This window comes from Tenrec ecaudatus, chromosome 2, assembly GCF_050624435.1.
Source record: "Tenrec ecaudatus isolate mTenEca1 chromosome 2, mTenEca1.hap1, whole genome shotgun sequence".
Lineage (NCBI taxonomy): Eukaryota > Metazoa > Chordata > Mammalia > Afrosoricida > Tenrecidae > Tenrec > Tenrec ecaudatus.
The window spans coordinates 191,893,896-191,913,079 of NC_134531.1; the positions used below are offsets into that span (position 1 = coordinate 191,893,896).

General features: G+C 45.7%; 1 protein-coding gene and 1 pseudogene across 5 annotated transcripts in view; one reads left to right on the forward strand and one right to left on the reverse strand.

The window, feature by feature from the left end:
* Window positions 1-2,726: 2,726 nt before the first annotated feature.
* The window catches only part of NSD1 (nuclear receptor binding SET domain protein 1), a 151,946-nt gene continuing 135,488 nt past the window's right edge, over window positions 2,727-19,184 (forward strand). Inside the window, exons 1-3 of one of the 5 annotated variants that reach the window (XM_075542015.1) lie at window positions 2,728-2,914; window positions 4,069-4,502; window positions 4,917-5,006. In XM_075542015.1, coding sequence (XP_075398130.1) covers window positions 4,086-4,502; window positions 4,917-5,006 — 507 coding nt within the window. In that variant the 5' untranslated portion in view covers window positions 2,728-2,914; window positions 4,069-4,085. Of the gene's footprint in view, window positions 2,915-2,979; window positions 3,004-4,068; window positions 5,007-19,184 lie in introns of those variants that run through there. The other 4 variants (XM_075542016.1, XM_075542017.1, XM_075542013.1 and 1 more) reach the window with 4 other exon arrangements.
* On the reverse strand, window positions 11,798-12,087 carry LOC142441139 (small nuclear ribonucleoprotein F pseudogene; annotated as a pseudogene).

Consider the following 19,184-nt stretch of genomic DNA (forward strand, 5'->3'; position numbering starts at 1 on the left):
AAAAGGCAGTCAGCTTGTCAAGATTCACAGCCTTGGAAACCCTCTGGAGCTGTTTCCCTCTGTCCTACAGGCTCTCTCAGTTGAAATTGACTCAATGGCAAAGAGCTTTTGCCTTTTTTGGTTTAATTTTCACTTAGACATGCCTGGATCAAATGACAGAGTGTGAAGACAGAATCTCTCAGAGCTTCCCCATTGGATTGTTCCGGAAGGGTAAGAGTAACTCCTTAGAAGAACCAAAAAGGCTAGTCCCTAGAGGGTGGGCCCCTGGGGTGTAGACTTACTTTTTCTGCGACTGGACCTGGCCTGGGCACTGCCAACTTGACTCTGTCCTCGTGAACCCTCTGTGTAGTTTCATCTTTTGTTCCAAGAGAAGGAGAAAGGGGGGTCCTCAGCGTCCTCATCATGCTGGTCTCTAGAGGCGCTCGCTCTCCCATGAACAAGGTCCACTGGCTGCGGCTCGTTAGGACCTTCATCCCAGCACTTGCGCCCTGGGTGCTACCCTTGTTGACCCGTGTGCCTGCATCGCAGGGCTGTGGGCCTCAGAGAGCTGGAGGCATGGGGTAATTTGGAGCCCGGAGCTCGTTCTGGCTGGCTGCAAGGTGAAAGTCCCAGAAAGGCTGAAGGACTGTTTCTGGGGTTCAGTCCTGATGCCGGTTCGGTTCAGGGAAACCCCAAAGATGGTCTTTCTCCTAGAGGGCTCACGGGTGCCAGATACCTAGCTACGGTTAAAAGTACCGTGCGCCAGGGCAAAAATTACACACATTTTCTAAACCCGGGGTTGGATTTTGATTTGGGAGGAATGGAAGTCACGTGGCTCTCGAGGGCGGTGCCCTCGGTTTTGAGATGGCTTTAATCCTAAGGCTAATCACCGAAGGCTTTCTGGAGGCGGTGGCATTTTTTGGGCGGTCGATGGTGGCTGTCTCTCAACAGTGAGGACGCTTTTAGCGCTCTAGATTCCACTCGCTCACCCAGTGAGCTTCTTGCCGGGGAGCAAGGCGCTCGCACCGGGCTGGGGTAAGAGCCTAGGGACCGGAGTCGCGAGGTCAGGCCCAGCCTGCGTTTCTCGGCTCGACTCTCCAGGCCCTTGTCTTGGTGGCTCGGGCCCATTCAGCGGCCGCGCGAGGCCTGTGCCGCGGGGCCCAGGGTGCAGCTGCAGGCCACGAGGTCCCCGGGGCCGGGTGCTGAGAGCCCTCGGCTGGGTGTGGGCTCAGGGCCCGGGCCCCGCGAGCTCGGCGGCTCTCCCTCCCGGTGCCGTTGCGCTCGGGTGCCGACGCCAGGCCCGGGCGCGTGCTCCCCGGGGAGCCGGGTGCGTGGGGGCGGCGGTGGCACGGGAGGGCCATCTGCCTGGGCGCCGCGAACTGCAGCGTCCGCGCTGCGAGGCGCCGCTCCCCGGGCCCCCAGCCTGCGCCCGGAGCCCGGGTGCCAGGCCCAAATCCAGACTAGGCGCGGGGGGCGGCGCAGGGACCAGCGGTCCCCTCCCCCGGGGCACCCCCCGCCCCGCCAGGACCCTCGGGCCTTGGGTGGCGTGGGAGCTTCGTGCCGGCAGCGCCCGCGCTCGGGGCGCAGTGTCGCGGCGGGGGCCGCACGGCGGCTGGCCGAGGTGCGGGCGAGCCGTCAGGCTACCGCCCGGCCGGGCCGCCGGGGGTGGGCTCGGTCCGGGGGTCGCCCGGCCACCCCCGCCCCTCCAGGCGCAGGGCGCGGCCCGCGGGCACGGCCCGAGCGGGTAACCCGACCCGGCTCCCCGGAGCCGCTCACCCCGCACGGCCGGGCAGCGGGAGGGAGGGGAAGGGGCGGGAGGGGGAAGGGGCGGTGGGTGAGGGGCTGTGCGGACCGCTGGGCCGCCTTGCCAGCCCGGCCTGCGCGCCTCTGGGCGGCTGTCGGCGGCGCCCGGGACGAGCCGGCGCCCTGCCTCGCGGGCCTCGGGCCTGCGGCTGGAGGGAGCCCGGGGTGCACGGGCTTGACTCGGGCAGGCAGACCCGAGCTGCTGCCTCCATTTTGTTTCCTGCTCAGCTTGGTCGGTGGTGGTGGTGGTGTGGGCTTGGGGTGCGGCCGGGCAGGGGGTTCACCTGCGGCGGCGCCTGCTCGGGGCCTGAGGCCTCGAAGACCCCGGCGCCCAGGTGAGCCCCACGGCAGGAGGGGGGTTGACTGGGCCTGGGGCCGGGCCGAGCGGGCTGAGGGCAGGTGCCCCGTGGATGGGGAGCCCGGGCTGTAACCTAAGATGGAGGCCGGCACTGACGCGGGCCCGAGCGGGGCTGGCGGGGCGGTCGGACAGGCCGAGGCCGGGCCAGGTGGCGTCCGCGCTCGGGGCTCGAGGCGGGTAGGGTGCGGGGGTCGAGGGGAGCCCGGGCCCGGCCCAGCGCCCCGAGGTAGGTGAGGGGCCTGAGTACCACCCACGACGCCCGCCGGCCCGGCCACTCCCGGGAGGCGCGCGAAGCCCCAGGGGAGCCCGCCTCAGGCCCCGCCCGTGCAGCCAGGCCGGCCCGTAGGCCCGGGCCGCGAGCGGGCGCGCGGGGGGAGGGGAGGGGGCCCGGCGGCGACTCCGCTGATTGGGCAGCGCGCTCGCGAGCCCGGCTTCACCCGCCCTGAACCCCAAAGAGCGAGGCGAGGGGGCGCGCGCGGCGGGGGAAGCGGTGCGCGCGCACTCCGGGCCCCAGCCGCACGCGGGCCAGCGCGAGGCGCTCGGTCGCACGCGCCGTGGCGGGGGCGCGCGCGGTGGGGGTGTGAGGCGGCGGCGGCGGCGGCGGCGGCATAGGCCGGGGCAGGTCGCGCTCGCTGCCTTCTCCCCTGAAGAGAGACGCGGGGGGAGGGGGGTGCGGCGAGCGGCTCCTCTGGCTCCCCTCCGCTCCGCACGCGCCCCAGTGTAATGAGGGTCACCCCCTCCCCCCAGCTGGCCCGGGAGGGGGCGCGGGGCACGGTAACTAGTGCGCTGGGCTGGGTGGCGGGCAGGCGCGAGGAGGACGTGGGAGGAGGCGGCCGGGCGGGGAAGATGGTGGTAGCTGCGAGGTGAGGGCCGGCGGCGGAGGGCCGGGCGCGGCGCAGGGTTGGTGGCCGGCGGGCAGCCGCCGGCCGGGGCCGTCACGACCAGCGGGCTGAGGCCTAGCCGGCCGGGCCGCCGCGAACTTCCTCCGGGCGCGGCCCGTGCCCCGGCGGGCGGCCGCGCGCGCCCCGGCCCCCGCCTCCCGTCTAGGTGGCCGGCCAGGGCCGCGGGGCCGGCTGCCCTCCCGCAGCAAACTTTGCTTGTTGCTGAATATTAATGAGTGCGATCGGCCCGGCCGGAGGTGCAGCCGCGGCGGAGGGAGGGAACGAACGCAGTCGGGGCAGGCGGCGTCGGCAGCAGCAGCAGCAGCAGCCATGTTTGTCAAGCCGTAGCAGCTGCTGCTGCCGCCGCCGCCGCCGCTCTGTCTCGGCTTCGCCGGCTGCCTCCGTTGCTCCCACTGCTGCGTCCCGCCCCGTGGGCCCTGCAGCTGCAGCTGCAGCCCTAGCAGGGCAGCCGTCTGGAAGGCGAGCTTCGGGGTTGCAGCCGACGTCGGCCGACTCGCCTGTGGCCTGAACCCGGCCGCTGCAAAGGCGCTGGCGCCGGCCGGGCGCAGGGTGCAGCGCTATTGTGACCGCTGTGCCCGAGCCAGCCTGGAAGGCAGGGGTGGGGGGGGCTTTTTGTGCAGCGTCCGGGAGCCCCCCTTGGATCCCATTGCCTCCTCCCTTCCGGAGATCTGGCTGCTGCTGAACGCGAGAGGGGGGATGCTGACGCTTCCTGTTGGAGATTTGGGAATTTCGACTGCCAGAGGGATTTTCATTTTACTTCTGCCAAACTGCCCACCAGCCTGCACTGCAGGAAAAAGGGACGGGCTGTTTCCATGTGGCAGGATCTTCCCAGCTCCGGGAAGATGGAGTTTGCGGAGGCTCACCGGGGCCATTTTCCCGTCGTCAGCCGGGGGGAACTTTTTCTGCCCATGGAAGTGTAGCAGAAAGGCATCGAGGCCACTAGGCCTTGCTTAGTGGCTGCCATTTTGAAGAGAAGAGCTAAATGGCCTGTTAACTCAGATTAATTGCTGTGTTTTTGCATTCCAGGTTGATGCTTGCCCAGGATGGATCAGACCTGTGAAATACCCAGAAGAAATTGTCTGCTGCCCTTTTCCAATCCAGTGAATATAGATGCCCCAGAAGACAAGGATAGCCCTTTTGGTAATGGTCAATCCGATTTTTCTGAGCCACTTAATGGGTGTACTATGCAGTTACCGACTGCCAGTGGAACATCCCAAAATGCTTATGGACAAGATTCTCCATCTTGTTACATTCCACTGCGGAGACTACAGGATTTGGCCTCCATGATCAATGTAGAGTATTTAAATGGGTCTGCTGATGGATCAGAATCCTTTCAAGACCCTGAGAAAAGTGATTCAAGAGCTCAGTCGCCAGTGGTTTGCACTTCCTTGAGTCCTGGTGGTCCAACAGCACTTCCTATGAAACAGGAGTCCTCTTGTAATAACTCCCCTGAACTCCAGGTAAAAGTAACAAAGACTATCAAAAATGGCTTTCTGCACTTTGAGAAATATACTGGTGTGGACGATGTAGATTCTGAAATGGACCCAGAACAGCCAGTCACAGAGGATGAGAGTATAGAGGAGATCATTGAGGAGACTCAGACCAATGCCACCTGCAATTATGAGCCTAAAGCAGAGAATGGTGTAGAAGTGGCCATGGGAGATGAACAAGACAGCACATCCGAGAGTAGACACGGTGCAGTCAAACCGCCATTCTTGCCATTAGCTCCTCAAACTGAACTACAGAAAAATAAGCAAAGAAATGAAGTGGACGGCAGCAATGAAAAAGCAGCCCTTCTCCCAGCCCCCCTTTCACTAGGAGATACAAACGTTACCATAGAAGAGCAATTAAACTCAATAAATTTATCTTTTCAGGATGATCCAGACTCCAGCACCAGTACATTAGGAAACATGCTAGAATTACCTGGAACTTCATCATCATCCACTTCACAGGAGTTGCCATTTGTAAGCAGTTTTTGGTACAACTTAAATATATACAGGCAACGTAAAGGGAAGCTTATAGCTAATTGACTTTTGGTTCTTAGGAGTTCTCAGCTGAAAGCATTTGGGGAGATTTTCCTTTGATTTTTAAGTTTCCGAGTTTGGATCTTTGCACCTATTCTCAAGTAACCCTCTTGAAGATTTGCTAAGTGTTAAACTTATGAAAGTTCAGATGTAAATTTTCAGGTGGCGGTGATGTTTGTTTAGCCCACCCCTCCAAAAAAAAAAGTGGGCTCTGGCTTGCTAGTGTCTTTTGCGTTTAAGGGAACCAGTTTATTACCTTGAGTCCCGTTCCCGTACAAGGCATGGCTTAGGTTTTCTCTTGTTGGAGTGACCACTTCCTGAAGGTGGAGGTGCATTCTGGGCACAGATTGAAAGTGGCCCAGATGAGAAAGCTTACTTTCTTGGATGTCAGTCAAGTTTAAATTAGGCTATTTTCTGAATGACTTTGAAGGTTTCGCAACCTATGCTTTTGTTAATTGGCCCCATCAGAATTGGCTCTTGGAATCTTTTCTAGTTCTTAATTTTGAAGTGTGGATTATATGTATGTAAAGAAATGGAAGAAATCAGTTTGAGTGATTTCCATTTGTTGCGTAATGCTGTGAAGGGGGTTGTAAATGATGAGCATCTTTTATGTTTGAACTTAACGCAGACTTTTGTGACTATCTTTGGTTAGTGCCTTTTCTCGCCCCCAGCCTCTAAAATCTGAAACTGCTTGATGGCTGAAAGATTTCATTTTAAAGCATTTGACTCTGATTTTATTTTTGGCTAGATCACCAGTAATGTCATCAAAGTTAAAGGAAAATTAGGGGCAAACAAATAATTTTGAAATACAATGTCAGAAAAATTTTTGTGTATGTGGCGACCGTCATGAGAGTTACCATCTAGGCGGCCTGTTTTAAAGTTAGAGAGGGAGAATGTGGGTGTGTCGCTTTTGTTTCTGATTCATATCATAAACATGCTTTAGTACTCCTTGGTTTCTTAGCGTGGCGGTTCCAGATTAAAAAAAGAAAAACAAATTATTTTTGTAGTTATCTTCGTCTGTATTGTCCTAGAAATTGATGTTATTTACTAAGGCGGATAGGTTATTTTGAAAATCACTTGGCAGTTCAAACAAATCCTTTTTCTTGGGTACACATTGAAGCTTACTTTACATAAATACGGTTTTGTCTTTGTTTTCGCATCGAAACCCAACAGATGTTTGTCTGGAAGTGTACTAGTAGAAATGTAGATCTGTTCTTCTCATCAAAGAAATATCGTGAAATAATTGGTTTTACTTACAAAAAGTAGATATATGGTCAGTGTGTTTGTGATCTAAAATAAGTGTTAGTAAACTTTAAATGCAAAAAAGATTTCAGGGAGGAAAGTCCACATTGATGAGACTATGAGCTTTAAGAAGTATTATTAATCTAATCTCCAAGATTGTGGTTGAAATCAATTACTTGTATTTTTTTAATTACTTGTACTTTTGCTTTGACACTTTTTTTAAACCTGATGACTTCAAACAGTGAGATCAGTTTCAATAACATGTAAATCTAACCAAACAATAGCCGAGGAAGGTGTAATTGAAGAGCACCCCATGTGGTGTTAGGCACTTTGGAGCTGGTCCCGACCATGCTCCTTTATGTTTAGCAGAAGGAGACATTGTCTGGCCTGTGTGCACTGTGATCGCTGTGTTAGAGCCCATTGCGGCAGCCGCCGAGTCAGCGCACCTCACTTGAAGTTCTTCCTCTTTTCCGGGATTCTTTGTCAAGCATGATGCCCTCCAGGGGCTGGTCCTAGCATGTTCAAAGTCCATGAGAACCATCTCGCCACCCTCACTTGTGTTGACATACTCAGACTTCACAATTGCTACGAGTTCATAAATTAATGCAGCAGATACAGAGTCTGTGTTAGATCTGTACTTTAGAAAGGCTTTCGCAAATAAAGTGTGTGTGGGTTTTCTGTAATTTTGAGGTGCAATAAGATTTTTCCTTTAGGATAAGACCAGTTTTTAGGGTTGTAAACTCTCTTGGGTTAGAGAAATTAGAGTACCTATTTGAGGAAGAATGACTCAAGATTCTATTGACTGTTTTATGTGCCCAGCTGTAAACACACTGCCTCCTGCCAATGACTGACTGGCTTCTTCAGTTTACCACTATGTGCGCTTTAGTTTTCCTGTCTCTAAGGATTACACTCTTGACTTGGTGCTTTTTAATATTTAACCTGTTGGACGGCTCCTTTGTGCTTTCTACCTAGTAGATGCTTGATAAAATCTTGAAGGTTGGTCTCAAAAGCCCTGAGTTCCAAACAGGCAGTAACTTGCGGTTTATTAAGTGCATGAGTCTCTATTGTCTAATAGATTGATTCATCATAGCCTTCTAGTGGTAAAAGTCAGAACACATAGGCCAGTCTTTAAGGCAGTGGAGTCTTTAGCGACAAGACTGAAACGCTGAAAATCACAGACTGATGTGGATACCAGTGGCTTTCTGTAGTGAGCACTGAGAGTCTGGCCTTCTTCCCAGCCCTGAAGTGAGTCCTGGCTTTCTCTCGGGACTGGTCGGCAGCACTTGTTTCCTTCTCTACTTTTGCTCACATAGATTTTTATGGTCCTCCGAGTTCTTCCGGAAGCTAATTTCAGGATGGTCTGACATAGCACTAGACTAGTGATCTTTTTTATCTAAAGAAAGTTCACCAGAAAGGAGTTCACTTAACATGAGGACTCAAGTTTCACAAGTAATTATGGGGGAAAGGTTTATTTAGGTTTTATATTGATAACAGGTAATTAAGAATCATGGGGGAAAGACTTTCTTTAACCTTTAAAATTTTTTGTTGTGTTGACAACTATTTGTCAGAATAAGGAGAGAATCAAGGGGACTTTTTAAAATGATCAAAACTAATGGGAGGGTGGTAACATTTTACGTTTCACTTATAAAGAGGGGACGTTTGTAATAAAATTATTTGGATGTTTTAGTGATGTTCTCTCTAAAAACATTTATTAAGGAAACCTTCCTGCCAAAGAAGAAAAAGCAGTAGACTTTTCTTCACCAATCTTGTTTCTGTCCCCATTATACCACTCACTCGCATCTCTTGATCCTGGAATGTTTGCCAAGTCACTCTCCTACTAACATCCCAGTGGTTTTTCTCCTGTTTGCTGGTTACTGGTTTGATCTAGATGATCTTTCCTTGCCTTGTAATGGAGTGGTTCTTTATTATTTACATGCACTTTTATGAAATGCTGGATCTTGTCAGTTTTGTGTGCAGTTTTGACTTGTACGTGATAGATGCTGCTTTACTGGGTGAAGAGTGAGATATCCAAGGCATAGATTTTTTTAAATTAACCACTTAAAAATAGTTTTTTTTTGACATTGTGACATTCGTTTCCCTCTCTAACTTTGGTGCGCGCGCGTGTGTGTGTGTCAGAAATACAAGCTCCCCTTTGTGCTATGGATGTCTAACTGGCTAGGACGTTGAATGGATGTCTAACTGGCTAGGACGTTGAATGAAGAGCTGCACAAGAAGAGAGTCGAGGCTTCAAGAAGTGAGACTGAAATTGACTGCCTGGGTTGTGCTTGGTTACAAGTGGAGAATTGAATGAACAGGCATTTTCAGAGTGTACTTGAGGGGGATTGGCTGGGGAGGAAGGGGGTCCATAGGTAATAAGTCCTTTGCTCTTATTGATGTGATATGAGTGGATTTTAGTTAGCTAAGAGTGATACTATCAAACTTGTATTTGGAAAAGTCTGGCTAATGGAGATTAGAGCTAAGAGTCTGTTGTGATAGTGCTTAAGGAGTGGACTCAGTACTGGAAACACTGGGTAAATCCAAAAGATTATTTCAAAGTGAAAATATTGGTAGGCCCTTTTGGGTTTGCCTGGATTGCAAGCACAAAATTTTAATATGCTTGTAGTGTTTGTGCCTGTGAGGACAAAGGTTCTTGAAGAATCACTACTTATTTTCTTAATTTTTCGGAGGAAATTCACACTTGTCTTCAAATCAGATTCTCACTATCCAACTACCCCATTTCTTAGTGGGCAATATTGTTTTAGATTGTGCTTTCCCTTTTGTCTTAATGATGACATCATCGCCTGCTCATCACAAGGCTGGAAATCTTGCAGTTGTTTACCCATTTATATGATGAAAATACCAATATTCGAGTATCTCCTATGCCACCTCCCCAGTAAAAGAAAGACATAGTGTAAGCTTTTAAGGAACTTACCTGGGGAAGATTAGTGTAAGTAGTAACAACACGAGATATTAACTGGTCCGGAATTGATGAACCCTGGCCATGAGAGAAAGGCATGTCTGGAGTAATCAGGGAAGGGCTTCACCAAAGGTTGTATTTATTAGCAGTGATAATGTGGGCAAGCAGGAATAGCTTAAACAAATGACAAATGTTTCCATAGGACTCTGGTGCAAGTGGGGTTGTCAGGAGAGAAAAAGGTATAATGGTAGGCCTTGTATGCTGTACTATAGAGTTTATCTTGTTAAAATATAGCCTTAGCAATCTTTTTCTTTATTGTCATTCTATGAAGTCTTTACTCACTGATCATTTTTATATCATCCTTTTCTTTAGTCTGCTTACTATGTAATCATCCCCTACTGCCACAGTGAGAAATACGGGATATCTTTTTAAAAGTTTGACTTTCAGTGCCTCCCACCTCCTCTTCCCATTTGGCTAATAAACCCAAATTCAGTGTCATCTTGGACAGGATTCTTCTATCCTGGCCTGCCCAGATCTGATATACTGTAACCTCTCGTGCACCTTGGGTTCAGCCAAAGGTAAGTGGCTCCTGCTTCACTCTCTACCCTAGCCTCATGTCGCAGTCATTTTTCATCACTTAAAAAAACAAACAGGCCGTCTCCACATGTACAGTTTAGTGACATTGATCATGTTCTTGGAGTTGTGCAGCCCTTCTCATTTTCCTTTGCCGAGTCTTCCTTCCCTACCAACTTAATTCACAATTCACTGCCCCGTCAGGTTCTTCTTCTTTTTTCCTTTTATCGGTATTAACCTTTTTTTTTTTTAAATCGTTTTATTAGGGGCTCATACAACTCTTACCACAATCCATACATATATCAGTTGTTTAAAGCACATCTGTACATTCATTGCCCTCATCATTCTCAAAACATTTGCTCTCCACTTAAGCCCCTGGCACCAGCTCCTCATTTTCCCCTCCCTCCCTTTTCCCCCCTCCCTCATGAACCCTTGATAATTTAAAAATTATTATTTTGTCATATCTTGACCTGTCCGACATCTCCCTTCCCCCACTTTTCTGTTACCCATCCCCCAGGGAAGAGGTCACGTGTAGATCCTTGTAATCGGTTCCCGCCCCTTCAGGCTCCTAACTACTCTAATTTCTATGGCCAGTTTGATCTCACAGTGATAGTTCTTAGGTTCTAATGCTCAAGGCTGACCTTTTTTTTACAAGTTCAACAATAGCAGACACTGTTGCTCAATTTTAAGATAACGTCAGGGCCTATTTTGGCGTAAGCTTTAAAGATTATCTCAGGGCAGCAGTTTTCAGGTGTTCATCTGTCCTCCAGGGCCCCAGAAAATTTATAGCATACACCAGGATTTGTAATGTTGTTCTGCATTTTTATTTTCCTCTTTTTGATCAGGATTTTTTCTATGGAATCTTTGATCAAAATGTGCAGTAATAGTAGCTGGGTACCATCTAGCGGTGTACTGATCACACAACAAAGGAGGCAGTTAGCCACATGTTCTATTTTCTCCTCTTATTCATGACTCATTCTCTTGTTCCAGGTGAATAGATACCAATGGTTGTGCCTCAGATGGCCCTTGAGGTGGTTATACATTGGGCTGCTAACTGAAAGGTCAACAGTTTGAAACCACCAGCCACTCAATGAGAAAAAGATGAGACTTTCTGCTATAAAGATTTACAGCCTCAGGAATGCACTGGGACAGTATTACTCGGTTCTTTAGGGTCACTATGAGTAGGAATTGACTTTATGGCAGTGAGATGGCACTTGAAAGCTTTAAAGACCTCAGAGACTCTGCAACTGAACTAGGAGCACTTAGACGAGTGGTTCTCAACTTTCCTAATGCCGTGACCCTTTGATACAGTTCCTCTTGTTGTGATGAACCCCCCAACCATAACATTATTTTCATTGCCACTGTAATTTTGCTACTGTTATGAATCGGGAGACCCCTGTGAAAAGGTCATTCAACCTCCAAAGGGGTTGCAACCCACAGGTTGAGAACCACTGACTTAGACCAATTAACAGGGCTAGCCTATGAAACCTCCAAACCAAGGAACTAAATCCCATGGTGTTTGGCTGTACTTAAGCATCCCTAGCAGCTGAATTTTTTTGGTCATTGTTGTAAATATACAATTTTTGCTCATTCAACTTTTTATAGGGGTACAGTTTATTGTGTGCAATTAAAGTAAATGGCTGTTACCTTATAATCGTGTGATTTTTCTATCACTGCTAATCATTTTTCTCTTGCCTCTGAAATAATTTGATCCATTTTTTGGTTTGGTCATTAGAATTTAATTTGTGCAAAAAGAGTCAGTAGCCGTCTGTACCCCCACTGTTAGTGGTATAAATTTATTGATTTTTTTCTTTTGGCTGATTGCCTTTTGTCATGGATATAAAAATTTCATTTCTCACCTCTGGTTTTCAGAGGAGCCCAGTGAAAAGGATGCCCCTCTATTGTTTCCTGAAGGCTGGATTTGAATTGAATGGCTTTCCCCCCTCTATTTCTAATGTGTTTTTTTTTTGAAAACCAAACAAATCTTTATTGCCTAGAAATACACATATAAAAAAACCCCACAAAAGATGTTATGCTCGCATTTCTCCATCTTCTTCCTCTTCTTCAACACCTCTGATACAAAAGACATTATTACACCTTATTAAGACTTCACCCAGATGTCCAGACAACACCCCATCTATGAAGTCTTCTGTATTGCAAGCTGCGTGTTCATACAGCCATCTGCAGACACCAGGTAGTCCTCGCACTCCACTCCCCACTTCAGTTCACCTTCACTGGCTTTCCTGTTAATCCGTTCAGGAAAGGTTTGGGACTGAGGGGTAAACTCATCGCGACTCCTGGTGAGTGGTGCAGGCTCCTCTCCGCCGACCCAGCTGCCGCCCGGCCCTCGTGACTATTTATACAGCTTTATTTATTTTTTAATCTTGTTAATGTTCAGGCATTGGCATATTGTAAAACAAACTACATAAACAGAGCTTGCCTGTAATCTAGGAAAAAGAATGTCAGAAGTCAACAAAATGTGATAAAGTGCTAAAAACAGAAGGTTCTTGACAAAATCTTGCACAGGTATTTTTGAAACTTGACTAATAGTCCCAAATGTAGACTTTTGAGGAAATGTGTATTTCTAAATTAGAAAAATAATACACGTCAATGGTTAAAACCCAAAATTTAAAAGTGCAATGTAAAAATCTCATTACTTAATGTTCCTTTACACACACACACACACACACACACACGTTCTTTATCTTTTTTTAAAACATTTTATTAGGGGCTCATACAACTCTTATCACAATCCATATATCTATATATATCTTCTGTCAATATGGCTTATAAGATTGTCTTTTTACGTGGTGCCCCAACAGACTGGACTGGAAAACGCTCCTAAGGGCCAGCAAACGATCCCTGAACTAACTACAAGCTTTTCTCTTGTGAAAAAAAAAAAAAAGATTGTCTTTTTATATAAAGTAGCTTCGGACCTCTGGAGCTCTGGTGGTATAGTGGGTTGAGTTGGGTTGTTAACAAGGTGAGCAGTCAAAACCTGCTAACCATTCCAGGGAAGAAAGATGAGGGTTTCTGCTCCTATAAACAGTTTGTGGAAAAATTGAATTTAGATATAATGGAAATTTTTTCCCCCACATAATGGAATTTTTGAAGCCCCTCTGTAAATAGTTGTTTCTTTGGTAACACAAATGGTTTGTTGCGCATCTTGTTTAAAGTGCTATCAAGTCGATTATTGACGCATAGTGACCCACTATGATAGAACTCTACCATAAGGTTTTCCTGCCTATAATCTTTATGGAAATATTACCAGGTTTACCTCCCTTGGAGCCACTCAAAAACTCAAGCTCTTGCTAGTCAGTCAGTTCTGACTCAGTGACTCTGTAATGTCAGAGTAGAATTGCCCCTGTGGGTAGAAAGCCTCATCTTTCTTGCTGTGAGCGACTCGTGGTTTCACATTGCTTAGCAGACCAGGGAACAACATGCTATGACTCCCCCGAGGGCACTGGATGGTTTCAACAAACTGCCAGCCTTTGGTTCCTATTTGAGCACTTCACCATTGTGCCACCAGAGCTCCTCATGGCACATATAATAAAGGAAACTGATGATACTCTCAACAACCGCAGTGAATCTCATTGGATGGATTATGCTGAGTGAAATTATCAATCCAAAAAGGTAAATGATTCCATTTAAGTAACTTTTTTTTAATGGCAAAATTCAGAAACAGTACCAGTGTTAAGAGTGGAGGATTGCTGAGAGGGAGATGATTGTGGTTATAAAGGGGCAACAGGAATGAAACTTTTGGTGTTGAAATGATTCATTATCTTTACTGTGATGGTGAATATCCAAACCTGATATCAATTGTGATCACGTAGCACATGTGAGTGTTGAAGTAAAACTTGAACTATGGCAGTAAAATTTGTGGATTCTATTAATGTCAGTATCCTTGTTATGATATGAAATGTGTTTGCCAAAAAGGTTGCCAGTAGGGCAAACCTGACAAAATCCAAAAAGGAATTACTATTATTTATTTCCTAACACTGCATATGAATCTACAATGGTGATAATAGGGGAAACGTGACTCTATCTAAATGGTTACTTGAAGAGATGGCCTTAATGTTAACAGGTATTAATAGTAATAATTACACATTTTAATACACTGAAAATGAGATCTATAAGTTAAGCCCTTGACTCTTACCTGGTGGTTTAAAGGGACCCTGTGATTCTGCAGGAGAAAGGTGTGGCTATCTGCTTTGGGAAAGAAAGCCCTGTGAGGCAGTTCTGTATATGAGTCTTAAAACCGACTAGCTGGAGCCGAACTCCAGTGTTACAACAGATGTTTAATTATTCATTTACGGAAGGTCATCTGGACTGACTGCCAAAAACAAATTCATTGCTACCAATCACTAGTGACCCCATTGGACAGGGTAGAATTGTTCCCCTGGGTTTTTGAGACTGTAACTCTTTTTTTGGACTGTAACTTTACTGGAGTAGAAAGCCTCATCTTTCCCCACTCAGTGCTGGTGGTTGTAAACTGCTGACCTTGTGTAGGTCAGCACTCTGCTAAGAAGTTCCTCTCTTGAAAAGCAAAGGGCAGTTTGCATGCTGCACAGCAACCCAAGCTCTTGAATGGCATAGTTGGATGAAACAAGGTGCCCCTCTCACAGATGGTGCGGACCATGCTGTCTCGAATTTGTGCCACTCTCAACATTTCCGGTACTAATCCTGGCAGAACTGAACCTTCCATCTTCCAAATTTCATTCTAGGGCTTCAACCCCTAATGTTTTACCATTCTAGTTACCATGCCAGTATACCCTGCATCTTGCAAATTTGCATGTGGTACAGTTTCTGGCATCAGCCGTGATTGAACTATTAGCGCTTAGAAGAAACCCTGGTCATAAACAAAGCTGCTATGAACCTTGATGTACATGGTTTTTCTTTCTTTAGGATTAATGTTCAAGAGTGCACTTGCTGGATTATATGGTAATTGCTTCTTCGTTTTATGAGAAATTGCCAAGCTGCATTCTAGAGCTCACAAGCAGTGTTGAGTTCTTAGTTTTCTATACCTGCACCACAACAATTGGTATTGTCACGCTTTTGTTTTAGCCACCTTGATAGGTATATAGTGGTATATTGTGGTTTTAATTTGAATTTCCTGATGATGGATGTTTTCTTGTGTGTTTGTTTCCATTTGCATACCATAATTTGTAAAATATATTCATATCTTGCTCAGTTTTGGATTGAATTGAATTTTCTACTGTTAAATTTTGAGAATGATAATGTAATTTAGAAGAGCTACATTCTTTGTAATTGTTAAAAGTGCTGATGAGTTGATTCTGACTTAGTAATTTATGTATAGCAGAATGAGGCTGCCTTGTGCCATCTTCAGAATTGTCACTCTACTGGAGCCCAATTTTGGTGCCACTGTGTCAAGCCATTTCACAGAGATTCTTTTTTGCTGATTCTCTACCAAGGGTGATGTCTTTGTCCAGGGCCGGTCATACACTCATTTCTCACCCCCCCCCCCCCCCGCCCCAATAATATGTCCAAAGTACATGAGACAGCATCTTTCTTTCTGCTAAATGAGGATTCTGGCTATGCTTCCTCCAAGACAGATTTTCCTGGTCATCCATGTGATATTTAGTATTCTCTACTAAACCATAATTCACAGAGAGCAGTTCTCTGTTTCAGTCTTACCATTGTCCAGTTTTCACATGTACATGAGGTGATGAAAAGATAATGGCGTGGTTTAGGTGCGTGTTGGTCTTCAAAGTGCTATCTTTGTGTTTTAACTCTTTGCAGAGAGGTCTTTAGAGGAACCCTGATGGAGCAGTGCTTATTCACTGCTGCTTATTCAAAGGTTGAAGATTTGAACTTAAGTCACTCCATGGGAGAAAGATGTGGCTTCCACAAGCATTTCCGGCCTTGGAAACTCAAAAGACACCTCTACTCTGCCCTACAGGGTCCTTAGGAGTTGGAGTCTGCTCAAGGCAGTTTGTGTGTATATATAAAATTTTTTGCAGTAGATTTGTCCCTGCAAAATGTCATTTGATTTCTTGAATGCTGATTTCATTGCATTAGTTATGTATCCAGGTAAAGTTAAATTGACAGACAAACGGTGGGCAGTGGTCCGCTGGAATAGCTGTATGTAAATTTTAAATAATGCTTTCATTTCGGGGCTATGTGTTTTAGAATTAGTAAATCATATATACTTGTCATCTGCCTTTAGTTTTTTGTCACTGTACTAGCTGAGATTATTAAGATTTGTAAAGTTCATTTTACATCTCCAGTGACCTTACATAAAATACCATAATGCTCTCTTAAAGATTGCCAGAAGGATAAAATATGTTTTGGAGGATGAACAATTATATTTACACATTAGATTAAATTAAGAATAATTACCGGTTATGTGATACCCCCTCATATACCAGGAAGAACCTGCTGGTAGTCATCCTTTGTAAATTATGAGAGTTTATTCCCTGTGTCATCTCTGATTTCTCTTGATGCTGTAATTGGAGCTGTTGGGGCTCCCTGGTGAAAGTTGGCAAAGTGCAAGTTATATCTGTACCCAGTGAGAATAACAGACATAAATGCTGTGCTAATTGACATTGCAATTGTATATCCAAAGGCATTTTTTTGAACATTGCAGTTGACTCAATTGAGAACCCATTGAGTCTCTTTTTATAATTATTATATCAAGGAATAGCATATCTACTATGTCATGATCTATAAAGAATTGTAGAATAGTTGTTTTGAGAGGTAATAAAGTTTTACGGTTTAAAATACTTTTTCTTTTTAACAGTAGAACTTGGAGGCAGAATGTTACAGTGAAGGTAATTAAACCACTGAAATTAGTTCTTTGGGGAAATAGATCTTGGAGCTCTAAGTGAAGTCTTTTAACAAGTACCTGGGAACCCGAGGGGTGTAGTGGTTATGCCTTGGGCTGCTAACTTGAAGGTCTGCAGTTAAAAGCCACCAGGAGAAAGAGGAAGCTCTCGGTCCCCATAAAGAGTTCCATCCTGGGAAACCCACAGGGCCAGTTCTGCTCAGTCCTGTAGGGTCACGATGTTTTAGAATCAGCTCAGTGGCAGTGATAAGTACTTGATGAATTGTATACTAATATCTGTGAAATTCTTTCTTAAGATGTTGACAATTGAATTATCGGGGCAAAGGGTTACACATTTTTGTTCTTGATGTACTTACTTTTTGTGTTTTTCTAAAGGATTGTGCTATTTTACACAGTTTACATGGTGTATGAACGTGGCATTTGTTTCATAATAAGCATTGCGTGTGAGTAGATTCTTTTAATGAAATGTATAATGCAGCATGATTTAATTAGTGCAACTTTACAGTGAAATGATTTATTTTTGTTTACTGTATGTATATTTTCCTATGATTCTTAAATCTATAGTCTTTGTTAACTTATGAATTTAGATTTTAATATTTTGCAGCTATTAACCTTTTATCTCATTAGCATGACTTGTTTTTCCCCACTCTGGTTTTCATTTTAATTAATTTTCTGTAGTATAGCAAAAATTTCATGTGTTATGTATTCTGAGTTTGGGGGATGGTTTCTTTTGTTGAAGATTGTGCTTCTAGACATTTGATAAAATCACCGTTACAGATTTTTGTAAAGAATTGAAGATATTCTGCCAAAATCTTACCTTATTGATTTAATTTTAATATCTAGCACTACCCTAGAATCATTTAATGTCCTAATGTCAATATTATTTTTGAGAACATAATTTTTTTTTAGACATAATTTCTTAAAGATGTGCAAAGAATGTTTTTCACAGTACTTTCTATCTCAAAATAGCACCTTGAAACAATTCAGAGCTAGGAGAATGACTTAACTCGGTAGTTTTGGCTCAGTCTTTCGTGAAGTTGCTGTCAAGTTAATCGCCAGGACTCCAGTCAGCTCAGTTCCTTGCCATGTCCTCTCCATAGAGCTCCTCACAACGCGACAGCTAGCGCTCCTCAGTGTGAATGACCCAAGAGAGAGGTGGGGACCAAGCAGGAAATGAAGTGCATTCTGTGAGTTACTGCAGCCCAGCCCTAATAGAGTGTGGAAGGGAGACCACCTGGGCATGAGGGCCGTGAGGTAGAGCTCATTGGGAGCCATCTAGAGGACTGGTTATACCCACCCAACACGCAGTTATTTTCTAACAACATTAGAAGTATTAAGTGTTCAAAATAGGTTAACCAGTATATGCTTTTATTGTTTTAAGCTTACTTTATTCCCGAGCCTTGGGTTTTTGCTTCTTCCGTTTCTTCTGGGAAATCTTTTCCTTCAGTGCAGCCTCCTCTTCCGGTTTAGGAACAATGTGTTCCTTCTCAGGCAGGATCATGTCAACGTGGCAGGGGGAGCTCATGTATGGGTGGATCCGACCACGAGCTCTCTCAGTCCGGCGGCGCATCCGGAGGCTTTGTTCACATCTAAACCCTTTAGTTCGGCATTACTTTCTGCGTTTTTAAGCATGTGAAGCAAAAATTCAGTACTCTCTTTGGCCACCGAACCTGTAGGGTTTTGTTGGTCAAGTGAGTAGCAAGCATTTTGGCAGGTCACCTCAGGCCGCTACAGTAGAGCCCAGTATATACTTTTAAGGAGATCTAATGGACCTTCTGTTTTCAAATTAATTTTTGAATACACAGTTATAATATGTGACTCAAAGGTATTTATATGGCCCCTAAGCTAGACTTTGTATCTTCTATACTTTAGATTCCTAAGGCACTTGATTTTGATGTTATTTTAAATGAATACTTTATATTTAATCAAAACTATATAATTAGTGGTAAATGCATATATATATATATATAATCTAGATATTTCACGTCATAAGATTCACCCTTTCAAAGTGTAAAGCCCAGTAGTTTTTAATGTTAACAGATTTTTTTTTTAAACCAGTCTCCACTGTTAATTTCCAGAGCTCTATACCCCATTGCTTATCCTTCAACCCTGCAACCATGAATCTTACTGTCTGTTTTTCTGGTTAACCTGTTCTGGGTGTCTATAAATGTAATCATGCAGTATTATAGCCTTTGTATTTGGCTTCTATAACTTAGCATTATAATATTTTCAGATTTATACATATTGTAGCATTTGTAAGTACTTCATTCCATTTTCTTGTCCATTTTTAAAGAGAGGCAGGACTTTTCAGTACATTGCAGATGTAACAGAAAAAACTTCACTGTCATCAAAAGAACTTCCATTGTGGGTTTCTGAAACTAACTCCTCTTTTTTTCCGTGGAGCTGCCGATGTTTTTGAACTGTTCATCGTGGCAGTTTTCAGCCCAACGTGACACCCACTGTGCCACCAGGACTCCTGAAACTAACCTAGTTGGTGTGATTGGTGTTTTACTTGGGTTTGATTTGACTTTCCCTAGTGAGTAATCAAGAATTTTGGGCAGTATTGTGGTTAAAATGCACA